A 12,431-nucleotide genomic window follows, 5' to 3' on the forward strand; every position below is an offset into this window, starting at 1 on the left:
GCGTTATCAACATTGTTCTCCCCCTAAATCCAAAACACAGCCCTGTACCAGCTACTAGGAAGAAAATTAACTCTATCCCTGCCGAAACCAGGACAGTGTCAAATCAATGGAATTCCTTATCAGTGCTTAAACAGAGGCAGTGATAAATTTGTTTGAATTATGCTGAAATGAGAATGGGGAAAAACGTCTTCTTGGCTTAAAGTGATTAAGGAGGAAAAAAAGCCAGGGAAAAAATATTTCCATGCTTTTAACTATACTTTCAGTAAAATGTAGATGAATGAACCGGTGGAACAAAGATTTGAACAGAGATTCGGGGGTTTTAATAATTGTCTTTATGTGTTTTGAGGAAGGGTCTCGATCCAGAGCAATACAAAGACGGGGCATTTACTTCCGTAAGAAAGAAGTTGAGAAGCCCTCCAGAGATAGCTGGCCATTACGCTCATGCATTAGGGCTACCGAAAAGGCGGTCTGCAGGTTGCTTACAGCCAGCAAAGCCTTTATATGCTTCCTGCAAAGGTCTTCCCTCCTCCCCCCCCGCCCCATTTTTTAATGGTTGCAGCTGTTGAACATAACGGATGTTGCAGCCTGGATTCGTTTTGTGCCGCAGTCCCCAGTCGGAGGTTTTAGGATACAGCATTGGATGCAGACCATGCACATCATATTCCCTGGTTTGCCTGGAAAGCATCCATCTTAGAGCAGGTTCTTCATAAGAACATGTAGCTGATGTGCAGAAAGATGGATTTACAGACTTGCAAGCGTTTATCAGGTTTGCATGCAGAAGGCAAGGCATCAAGCATATGGCAATTAATATGGGAACCCCAATCTCTGTGATCAGCAGCCAGCTGTGGGGATCTGGGGAGATGAGAATCAACCATTCCCTGAGTAGCTGCTTTTGTGGAACTTAATTAGCAACTATTTCCCACTTTCCTTATCTGCAAAAGGTGGATAATCATATGTATATCTACCCATATGACCTGGCTGTATTGAGCATAAATGAAAACTCCTTGACTCTTCAATATATGTGTGCTAAATCTCAGTATTATTACTACTACTTCTAACAATAACATGGTGCACTTGCATGTACTTTGTGTACAGATCTCACCATCTTTCCATTCTAAGCACAGCCAGTGTGTACAAATGCTACACCTTGTCTTGCTGGGGCCTTTCGCGGACCTTGAAGTTTATATCAACAGATGTCACTGATGCTCTGACTGCAGATTTCATCTAGCAGATCATATCAGGCACTGGGACAGTAGCATGATGTAGCTTCCATATTGGCAGTGCAGTCCAATACCATCTTCTGTGTGGCAACCAAAGAAGTTGGGAGCAATATACTGTATGTATATTTTGCTGGGAGCATACACGCTGCGGGTGCCAGGACCAAGTGGAATCCCAGGTTATTTTCACAACTGGATGGACCATACACGGATGGTCCTGCCTGATTCCGGTTGTTTTAATTCAATTCTGAATTCCTTAAATTGCCAGATCTCATTGTTAGATGCAGACGCACTCAACTTCTCATTAGCTCCTTCTATTTTTGCTCAAAACTGACTTATGGTATTGCAGTTGGCAGAGTTGGGCACATCTTCTCTCTTTGATTTAATGGCACATCCTCAGTCTATCCAGTTATTGTCAGGTTTTCTTGCTGTTTATATATTGGTTTAGATTGTTGTGCTTTTTTTCCAGATCTTAGTTATAAGTGGAATCAAGGTCCATGGCCTTATTGCTCAGCAGTCTCCATCTTAAATCAGGAGAAGTTAGCACCTTGGGACTAGGTCCCAGCACCGTTACCATCATAAAGCCAAGGAGATGCAGGACTAGAAGGTGACTTCAGGAAGTTATCTGTGTCATCCCTCCTCTAAGGCAGAGTCAGATACACCTTGACCATCCCTGACAGGCATCTCTGTCATTTGTCTCTGCTGTGAGACCATTTTTCAGGCACTTAATGGTCACTGTGGTCAGAGCTTTCCTTCTCCCCATGTGTGATGTGAGGGTGGTCTTTCCCCAGATGTTGGATGGTGTAACAGGGAGAGACCATGGCACTGCCGTCGCAGTGTCTGTTCCGATCTGGAGCACAGTGCGTTGGTGGTGGTCAGAGGAGTGGGAGGTGGGAAACCGCGTGGGTGAGATTTGGTACCTAAGCACAAGACGTGACTGGTGTGTACGGGGGGGATTTTTTTGACTGTCTAACTTGGATTTTCTCCCCTGACAATTAGGCTGGAACTGCTCATCTGGAAGGGTTATTAGGTGCAAGGGTGTAGAGTGACACATCCCTTGATCAGGCACTAAGTTAGTTATAGGATGTGAAATTTAAGTTATTTACTCCCTCTGCTGCCTTTTTGTTCACTTTATTGCAAGGATAGGAGGGCACGTGGAAGTTGTTGAGATTTCTAATTGTAAGTGAAGTTGCTGTCTGCTGATTTGAAGTGAACGGCTGTGTACACACACTGAAGGGATAATTGGCAGAAATTGCTGATGGATGTCACTGTTAAACTACAACAAAAATATCTGCTTTTTTGCTTTCTGCTCTTGACAATAGTTAATCATAGTACAAGAGAAATGCTGTACACCATCACTGAGTCATTTGTTTTTCATTAAAATCTGAAAATCTTCTTTTTGCCTAGGACAAAAAAAAAATTGTTGTAACCTTCTCATCCCCTTCAAACATAAAAACTTCCAGAACAAGCAAATATTAAATGAACAAGGCGTTACTCCGAATGGACATATGCGCATAACTCTAATACACAGAGACCATTGCAGTGTCTCAGAAGGATGTGTTTAAATGGAGAACATCATCTCCAAATGTCTGAGACATGGTTTTTCTTCACTGAACAAGTGATGCTTATTCTTCAAACCTGTGTAGCACGCTGTCTGCAAAGGCACCCTCCCTATTGTTTGTTTGCTTGGTTTTACTAAATGTAATTACGGCTTCATGTCCTGAGTCAAACTGCTGGTTCTGAACTCATTTAAAGTTGGGAAGAGTTTGCCCTTCAATTTTAACTTCCCAGGTCAGCTGTTATCTTCAGGTACATCAGCGTACGCCCAGACGGCTGGGCTGATTGTGCTGAGTTGCTGTGGGTTTACAGCAGTGTAATGAAGGGCAGGATTTGATTTTACAGGCAGTCCCTTTTGGCTGAAATAATAGAAGCTATGGACCTAACTCGCCATTGGGTTGATGGTGTTGGATAGCCCTGCCCCCAGTTGTGTGCTAACAGTAGCAAACAATCCAATTAAAGCCATGGCTAATCCAATGGAATGAGGTTTTATTGTTGTAAAATGGACAGAATAAGCTCTCTTCACCTCTACCAATAGCAGTGCAACTCAGTCCCCTTTCCTGTAGGTCCATGTGCATCTGATATTTCCCTGGCCACAAAATTCACATCATCTTCTCCTTACTGCGCGGCATTAAGACCATAATTTCATTGCAAAAGTCTCCAGCCCTCATGATCGTGAACTGACTGTTATCAACGCGAGCGTGTGTACAGGCTGCTGGAAGCAATAGGCTCGTGATGTGTGAGCGAGTCTGTCATCGCCGCGGATGCTCACTCTAACAGGTAACGTTGCAGTGTAAAGGAAATGTTGTCAATTCTTTCACCGGTGCCCAATTTAGCAGGAACATTCAATTGACGTACTTACCACATAACACCAGACCAGCTTCGACCTCCATCCATCTGTCAAAACCCAGCAATTGTTTCCGCGGCAGTGGTATGAAGACATCATTTTGTCAATGCAAAAACAATGACATATTAGGAGTTGAGATTTTGAGGACACGGTACAATAAGCATATTTTAATACTGAATGAGTAAAAGGTAGATTGTAGATGCCTTGACTGACTTTTGGAAAAGCTGGTCTCTCTCCTGACTACAGTGGTAGCCACAGGTGACCACTGCTCTGCAGGGCTTTAGGAACATAATACGAAGAAACCGTCCAGCTCATTTACATCACCTATTTAACCATCAATTTAGTTGTGTAATCAAAAAAAGAGTATGTATTTTGGCGCATACCAGCAAGCCACATGTTGCTGTCTCTAAATAAGCCAACACTTCATGTCGGTAATCCAGTGTCATGAACGCACGGATGGCTTTCGGAAGGGAATTCAGTTACCTGTTTGAGAGTTCTAAATTTCCATCAGGGCTGTTGGTTAAAAAAGAAAAGAAAAAGAAAAAATCAATTCTGTGATGACCTGGCCGTAAAAATTACTTCCAGGGCTGCATTTTTATGTTGCATTGATTATTTTACTGGCAGTGCATTAGATCAATTTTTAGTAACAACTGAGCTCAGAAAAGTTGTCCCAAATGAAATGGCATGGGTTTTCTTTGTATTCCAAGCACTGCTGTCACATGCTAAATATGTCACATACGTGAAGATAATCTGAAAAGAATTGGTTTTGAAACTCAAAGCATAATTCCTTCGCTCCAAGCCCCCTGCAAAATAACAGTGATTTTTCTAGCCAAGGTGAGGACATATTTTCTGACTGTGTGAGCTGCATATGGAAATCTGTCTATGAACGAAAAGCCACAAGTCATGTATCGCATCTTTCAGAGGGGCAAGGGGCAAGGGAGCTGTGCATAGTTTACAGATGGATGGTGAAAATGGTTGTCAGGACAAGGCATGTGCTGCTGGTTCCTGGTTTGAGTGGACATGGCAGCAGCAGCGCACGGTGGTCACCTCCTCCTGCAGCCGGGACTCAGAATGGTGTTCAAGAACGTGAAAAGGCATGGACTTCAGGGATGTTAATCATGTGGTTTAGGTTAGTCGCAAGCGTAATTACCTTGCTAAATTGAAGTTCACTGGAATAAGTATATAATAATTAATGCAAGACAAGGACAGACTTCGTTAGAAGCATGTGGAAAGCCACAGGTTCCTCTTGCTGGTTTCCCTTTGGTCTCTATGTGCAGAGAAATGGCTTTACTTCTTATACTATAAAGCATCTGCATTTGCAGGGCAAGGAAAAAGATTTGTTGAAACAGAATAATGAATCAAAAAATAATCTTAAAGAATGGGAAAGAGCAGGGGTTTGTTTATATACAATAATGCAAAGTCATCCAGATGGATTTGACTCATTAAGACGTGCTTGATACAATCATGTGTGGTCCTTTCCAGTTCTCCCTTCCCTCCTTTGTCAATCCCATGGGCTGAGTGTTGCTTTGACACTCGATTATAACCTCCAAGTAATGAAGGAACACTTCTAGCAGCAAGATTTGGCAGTCTGGCAAAGTTTTTCCTATTTGTTAGTTTTTTCCCAATCTCTTCCAGTAGCATTACCTTAAAATACCAAATGATGTCCAAACTGTAGATTCATTCTCAGCCTGTGATTCATCTCTGCTAAAGCCACGAACTGTGTTCATGCTTGGCATTGACTATGTCAGTCTACAGAAACTGGATGAGGCTTCTGTACACAGTGAGTTACAGATATCTGTTGCAACCTCTTACATCGAGTAGTCAGGTTAAAAGAAGGTCAGGTAAAGTAGTCAGGTAAAAAGTCCCACCCAGTGTAAACATCTCTGCTCAGGATGGTTGTCCAAGGTCAGGTTGGACGGGGCACTGAGCAACCTGATCTAGTTGAAGATGTCCCTGCTCATTGCAGAGGGGTTGGACTAGATGACTTCTAAAGGTCCCTTCCAACCCAAACCTTTCTATGATTCTATGATTTTATTATTCCCTGTGTAGTCATAGGAAGATGCAGATAGTCCCAGGGCATTATTTTTGTCATCCTAAGGTTGACATCTAAAAGAAGTCAAATGAATCTGACCCAGGCAGTGTCACTCCTCTGCTGTGGAGGAGGTGTATTATGGTACCTTTTTAGTGCGTAGTTGCTTCTCCATTTGCACGTGGCAAGTTGTAGCAGCACCCTGCTGTTGTCTTCTCTGGAGAGGACATGCTCTCACTGCCTAAGACCCTGAGGTCTTCATAAGCGTGTGGGATTTATGAAGGCATACGGAAGTTCAATGGAGAATGCTGCTCTTGATCCCTCTAAATTTGGAGGGTCTTAGTGGATCCCTGCTTGATAGCTGATAATCGCTGTGTGAGAGAAAGTTAACTCATCCAGTTAGATGAGTTCTGCCTTCTCTTCCTCTCATGTGGGGTAACTTTGCACACGTGTGAGGTTTCACTGCTGTACTGCGTAAATGGTGATTTGTTGTCCTTGCTGCTGATACCAGGTTTGGGTAAGTTAGCCCAGCATATATCTATTCACCTTCCCTGTCAAAGTATATCCTTAAAATATGTAAAGATTCAGTAATATTAGATGGCCCAGGCTTTCTAACTGTAACAATGAAATACTGATAAATTGCCATGCTATCTGATTGCTTTCAAGCATAGGAGAAGAAGAATTCAGTAAATCAAGCAGTGACTTTCGATTAAATGCGATCTCTTGAATTGCAGTTTTGGTCTCAACTGCTGAGTTTCTCAATGTACAGGAAAAGAGTGATGCTGCTTTGTTGTACCAGATATAAATAACTCGGAGCTCTTTTCGCATGCGAGGAAAAATAGGTTTCCTTGAAATTTTGGTTGCGGATCATCTGCTAGACTTCTGCTGAGTGTAATGTGAATCTTGATCTTGTTCTAAATTATATCCGAATTGAGATGTAGCATGTGTCTTTCAACTTAATGAAATCTCTTTAAATGACGCATATCAAAGTGAGTAGTGATTTGGGTCAAGGCACCTTGGTGGCTGGTTCTCTGAGGACAGGCAGTCTGCAAACGCTTTCTGAAAATAAAACTTCTTTAAATTGGGGACCTGAAAATTCGTAAGTGCCTTTTTGAATATTTAGCCCAAAAAGTACTGATTGTCTTAATCTCGTGGAGGCTGGAACTAACTTTCAGCTGTCAAATAAAGGTGTTATGCGGCTTCTGCTGGGGTGAATAGCCAAGGGCTGCCATTTCTAACGTACTTTTCAACCTCAGACTGACTTGCAAGATGTTTACAAAGTAGGTAGTGTTATCCTTGTTTGTTACAAGTAGGAGGAGTAAAGCTTGGAGTTATGAAACGAGTAGAACAAAGTCATGGGAGGAGTTGTGTGGCAGTTAGATCATGATTTTCTCCATTAAAAAGAAAATATATGAAGGTGAATGGCTTTTTAAAGGTCTGAAAGAACCTAATAGGCTCTAAAAAGCTCGGGAGAGAGTAACGCTCATCAAAAAATGAAAAGAGATGATGCAGTGCTTGGACATCATATAGGTCTTAATCCTTCAAAGTCGACTTTTGTGGGTCTACTGTCATAGACTGTGGCTTGTATACTGTATTGATTGAATTTGTAGAACTATGTGGCAAGGTGGGACCTGGACTTGGGCATCTTCCTTCTGTCAGAGTTCCCTCATACCCGACAGAGGAGAAAGGGAAGACCATCTTTGAGAAAGGTCATTTCTAGGGGGTTAGCTGCTGGTTCAGTTGCTTGTCTACTTTGTGGGTAAAAACTGACCTTGGAGGCTCTAAATAGGCTGAGAGAGGATTTTTCTGTGTAATACCATATACTATACATGTCTTCCTTTGCGATCTTTGTCGTTAGACCTGGTGAATCAAACATAGCTTTAAGTTCATTGAAGGTTATATGAACCCTCTGAACTTCCTCTGGCAAAAGAGTGTTGACTTGATTCATGCAGTCTCTTGAATCTTGAATACAGCCCTTGCTTTAGAGTATACTTTTGTGTTGTTGTTTGGCATGGAGTTATTTGCATGAAGTGTACTTGAATGGCTCATGTTGCAACGAAGAATGTTGCCCTCTGAGATGTCTGCCATATTTGTTGCACATTTGGCACCTTACACATGGGTTTTGTGTCTATTTTTGTATTCTTTACAACGTGCAATAGGTGTGATTCTCAAATTAAATCCTTCCAAGTCATGGCAAGGTCAGTGGCTGCTCTGGGTATATGTGTCTTCTGTAAGTGTAGGTAAGATGGGCACCAGTTGAAGTAGCAGCTGCAAAACAAGCGGTGGGTGATCTCAACTGATCATGAACACACGTTTATACTTACCAAAACGGCCTGTCATCTTGACTTTCTGAGAAGAGGACTCTCTTGTGCTGCTCATGTGTTGACCTCTTACGCAGACACCTTCAATAAATTCAGGAGTACATGCAAGATCACCAGGCTCGCTCTGCCAGATTCCAGCACTGCACTCTTTTGTATTGTTTGCTGGTTCTTAATCCAGTCCTTCAAGCTCTTACTCGTAAAATGTGGTGTCCTTCTCACTGGCAAACTTTTCATCTGGTACCACTGGTATTTCTGGGACCTGGGTCTTGTGCCTCTATACAGCCTCTGTGTGAAATGCAGCATCTTGGTGGTGTCAGCACCTAGCAGAAGAAGAAAAAGCAACTTCTCTGAAGATGTGGAGATTCTGATTTGGTGCATGTAAAGGCTTAAAACTGGCATCTTCAATGGTTTAGCAGAAGTCTTCATCCAAAAGACCTGTCAGTGGCCGTGGCTTCATTCCATACAAGAGTCTCAAGGATCATTCTGGAGGATGGAAAGGGGAAGCTCTCCTCTGGAGAGACTGTCACCACTGACCCCGAGAGGCAGTGGTTCCTCAGCCCTCCTTTCCACCCTAAGGGAGAATGGTGACCTCTCCTTTTGCCCGATTCAGTGTCAGTGCTCAGGAAGGGGCGCACGTGAGTACAAATTCCTTTGCCTGTTCAGACCCTATGGATGGAGCCGTGGGGCTAAGAATATACCACAGCATAGGGCTTTCATTTCTTCAGGGGAAAGACTGGTTTTCATACAGCACCTTTTTTTCTATAAGGGGGGAGAGAGTTAAGTATTTATTTACTTACTTATTTACTTTATTCTGACCAGAGCTGAAACCTTGATTTTTGCAGTGTGCTTCCTTTCTCCCGCTGAATCGTTTGTATGCATTTCACTGACAGAGTGTTTGAAAGCCCCGCTTTCCTCCAGGGAGTTTACAGCCAAACTGATGCAAACTCTTTCTTCTCAGGTGCCTCACGATCATCTGTCATCCAATGCAAGCCAGGAGGCAACTGCCCCAGCAGACACAGAGGCATGACTAGGCAGCTCTCCCCTCTATCTGTTGCTGAAGATTCTGCTGCTCCCATTCTTGAGCTGCAGAATCGAAGTCCCTCGGGAATCTGTCGGCACAGCAGAGTCGAGAGGCAGAGCAGATCAGGTAGGCATAACAGCCACATTCCCGGCGTCACAGCATGCCTGCGAAAGGCCTCTTTCGTCTGTCTTTTGAAAGATGGTGCAGAGTCCGAGCATGTTGACGTTGGTTTACGGTGCTGCGAACAGCAAAGCCGTGTGAAAGTCCTTCCTGTACCTGTGTGCACACTGGGGTTAGGCGGGAAGGAAGCAAGGATGGGAGGAAAAGGCCTGGGCCTCAATAGGAACATGTAATGTGTTAGATATCTGAGAAATCATAAGGCCAGTAGGCACAGAAGATCTTGAAAGGATGGTTAACGTTAGCGCACAAGTTAGTTTTTACAAAGTGGTTGTGTTTCCTCAGCTTCAGCCTGGCCAGAGACCAGGACCCTTAAGAGCCAGCCATGTTCCTTCTCAAAGACAATGACAATCTCAGCTCATACCATGGACGGTCTGATGAAGAGGAAGAGAAGGAGCAACAGGTGGAAGGATATCTAGGGAAGACCATCGCAGTTCAGATCATCGATCAGCTGCACATCAGGGCTTCCATCAGGAATGTGTCACCCACTTTACTGCAGAAGTTTAGCTCAAATGAACCTGTAGGTATGGTGAACACGGACTTCTTCACCATGATGTCCATCCATCATCAGCAGGGATGGGATGGGAGCAAGTACAATATGCAGCCACAGGCCTTTGAGTCTGCTGAATTGTGCTGTTCAGGAGGAGAGAGCCGTTAAATGACTGAAATAATTTAACTGTCCAAGTTCTTTGGAAGACTATGTAGATACTGTGAACAAAAAGGGGAGGAAGAACAGGTTGGATCTCCCTTGCACACTGGAACTGTGGGAGATGAACCTTTCTCTTGTCACTTTACCACTGATGGCAGCAAGAGTCAGCCGTTTTCTTCTTGTTTTGGAAAATGGAGAGATCTCGTGCTCCAGGAGTACTCTCTTGATGGAAACCCTCAGAAAAATATTGGAGGTGATTATTGCTGCAAGGAGTAGATGATACAGCATTTTGCATGTCATACCTAAGATACCAGAAAACCAATTTATTCTCATTTTTGCAGATATCGGGCTGAAATAACTGTGCATGCTGGCACTAGGGTACATCCAAAATCAGAATCCATCTTCTCTAAAAAAGGACTTCAGTCCCCTTGAGAAAAGAGTAGTGCCTTGACATCGTACTCTTCTAAACATTTATTTTGCATTTTTTTAATTTCCCTTTTTATCCTGATCTTCCCTTCCTCATCAGTGAGGTCTAGGTAGGACTGATCTGACAGGTAGGTAAACAAATATAAAGAATATGATTTTCTAGGATGTAGTTGCCAAATAGTCAAAAGAGTTCAGAAGAAAAGCTGTAGATTTTTGTTTTCTTCATCTCACTCTTCTGAAAAATGAAAGCAAAAGGCTTTTCTGTTACCGTCTTGGCACAGAGACATCACAAGCAAGAATTATATTATAGACAAAAGGACCGTGCAGGGGTATTTCTGCTAGCTGCCTTTCAACACAGTTTGCCATTGACCAGTGTCATCTCCGTGTGTCACCTGCAGTGTCATCTGCATTCTTTCCCTGGCATTTCATCCTTGTTGAGTTCTCAGATTGTTCTGTGCTCTTGTGCTCTTGACAGGCTAAGTAAGGTTTGTTTCAGACTGAACTAAATGCAGACACCAAGGATTTCTACCACCTTGCTAATTATAAAATGCTATCTGCCAACCACTTTTGCTGATCAATTTGTTTTCTCCTCATTAGCGTATCATTCGGTATCTGAACAGAAGTGCTACTTTCTAGCTCAGTCCAGCCCCAGCTTCATGACTTGGAAATCCTTAAACCTATTTAGTATGAATTGTGTGCCAGCTCACCATGTGTCTTTGAGTTCAAGCCCTGTAATTATTTTTAAAGATATTTCTTATCTTGTCCTTTTGATTCTTCGGCCAAGATTTAGGTGTGCACATCCCATGGATTTTGTAAGCAACAAGCTACTATGTCACTTTGGCTGGGGATCCATCTCAATTTCACTTAAATTAAATGTAAATACCTAGTCAAGGGAGAGATAAGCACTTCCATTGGGCTTAGATATCTGAGGATGAAATCAGCTACCTTTTCACCATGCCTGTCCATTATCATTCAGTATAAAACGGCCCTAGACAACATGTTTAGTCTGAATACACAATTATTTGCTAACTACATTACATGGGATGAATCCTACCCATTAAGCACTTCAGAAAACTCCCCACTATATATTTAATCAGGCTAAAACTTCCATAGGTCTTTTAATCCAAGGTAGGACTTGAAACAAGTGTGTATTTCTGTGCCTTTCCTTAACATTCAAACCTGGGGCTGTAAAATCCAAGTCAAATGCTAATGGTAGTGTCATGCATAGTAACAGCAATTACATAGTTATTTGGTAATTGAAAAATTGAAAGCATGGATAAAGGTGCTTTGGGCTTCTATCATTGTATGATTATTTTAGTTGTTAGCTGAAGAAGGACTAATTGCATCATAGTTCTGCTTAGCAGGAAAACCTGCAAGTGTATGTTACATAATATTCTTTTTAAGCCATTCTAACTTGCAAATAAACTGTAATTTACCTTTTAATAGAAGATGTCAGTCATTATTAGTACCATAAAAATATCTATTTTCCCTCAGCAGCCAAAAAGAATGCTAAAATGATGCTTGCCTTTTCAGAGCTGAGTCTGATTATCCTCTGCATGTTTTTAATAAACCTGTAATTTTATTTAAATTCTTGATTCACCACTAAACAATGGAGCCACTGAATACTGATTATTTTTAGGAAAAAAATACAGCATACAATTAAAATTACAAAAAGCTCCATCTCCTGGTTAGGAAAACTCTTGATTGCAAATGTGCTCCCTGCTATGCTGAATCATTTTTTAGATGTAATGTTGGTCTGATGTAATAACGTTGAACCGCAGTTTGACATTTCTTTATGGCTGTAGCAGAAACAGTAATATAAAAGGAAAGTAAACCTGAGTCTGAAAGGGTACCTTTTTCACATTTAAGTTGAAGGTAGGACAGCGTATGCTCTCACTGCAGTAGATCTATAGCTCATCTTAACATCAACAGTTATATTGTTTCTTATAGATATCGCATCATGTGTTGATGCGACTGATAATTGATAGTAATAGTTAAGAGTAGCTGCAGGTCAAGATTTTTAGAAGGAACTCCTGTTTCTTCTATCAAACCGATGTGATATGGTCTAATGGGGTAAATGGTTGGACCTCAGTGCTGCCACATGAGCTCATGGGGCAACAGTGTTAGTGCTTCTCAGTATCCAACACAGTTCAGTCTGTTGTTTTCAGCTGGGATCTGTGAAACCAA

The 12,431-nt window shown here is 42.2% G+C and overlaps 1 protein-coding gene across 2 annotated transcripts in view; it reads left to right on the forward strand.

The window, feature by feature from the left end:
• Positions 1-12,431, forward strand: part of SLC35F4 (solute carrier family 35 member F4) — a 136,580-nt gene that overhangs the window by 103,042 nt on the left and 21,107 nt on the right. The window contains exon 2 of one of the 2 annotated variants that reach the window (XM_076343454.1): positions 8,930-9,118. The exons of the other annotated variant lie outside the window; for it this stretch is intronic. Coding sequence (XP_076199569.1) covers positions 8,930-9,118 — 189 coding nt within the window. The remainder of the gene's footprint in view (positions 1-8,929; positions 9,119-12,431) is intronic. 2 annotated transcript variants of the gene reach the window in all.

This window comes from Aptenodytes patagonicus, chromosome 7 (genome assembly GCF_965638725.1).
Source record: "Aptenodytes patagonicus chromosome 7, bAptPat1.pri.cur, whole genome shotgun sequence".
Taxonomy (NCBI): Eukaryota; Metazoa; Chordata; class Aves; order Sphenisciformes; family Spheniscidae; genus Aptenodytes; species Aptenodytes patagonicus.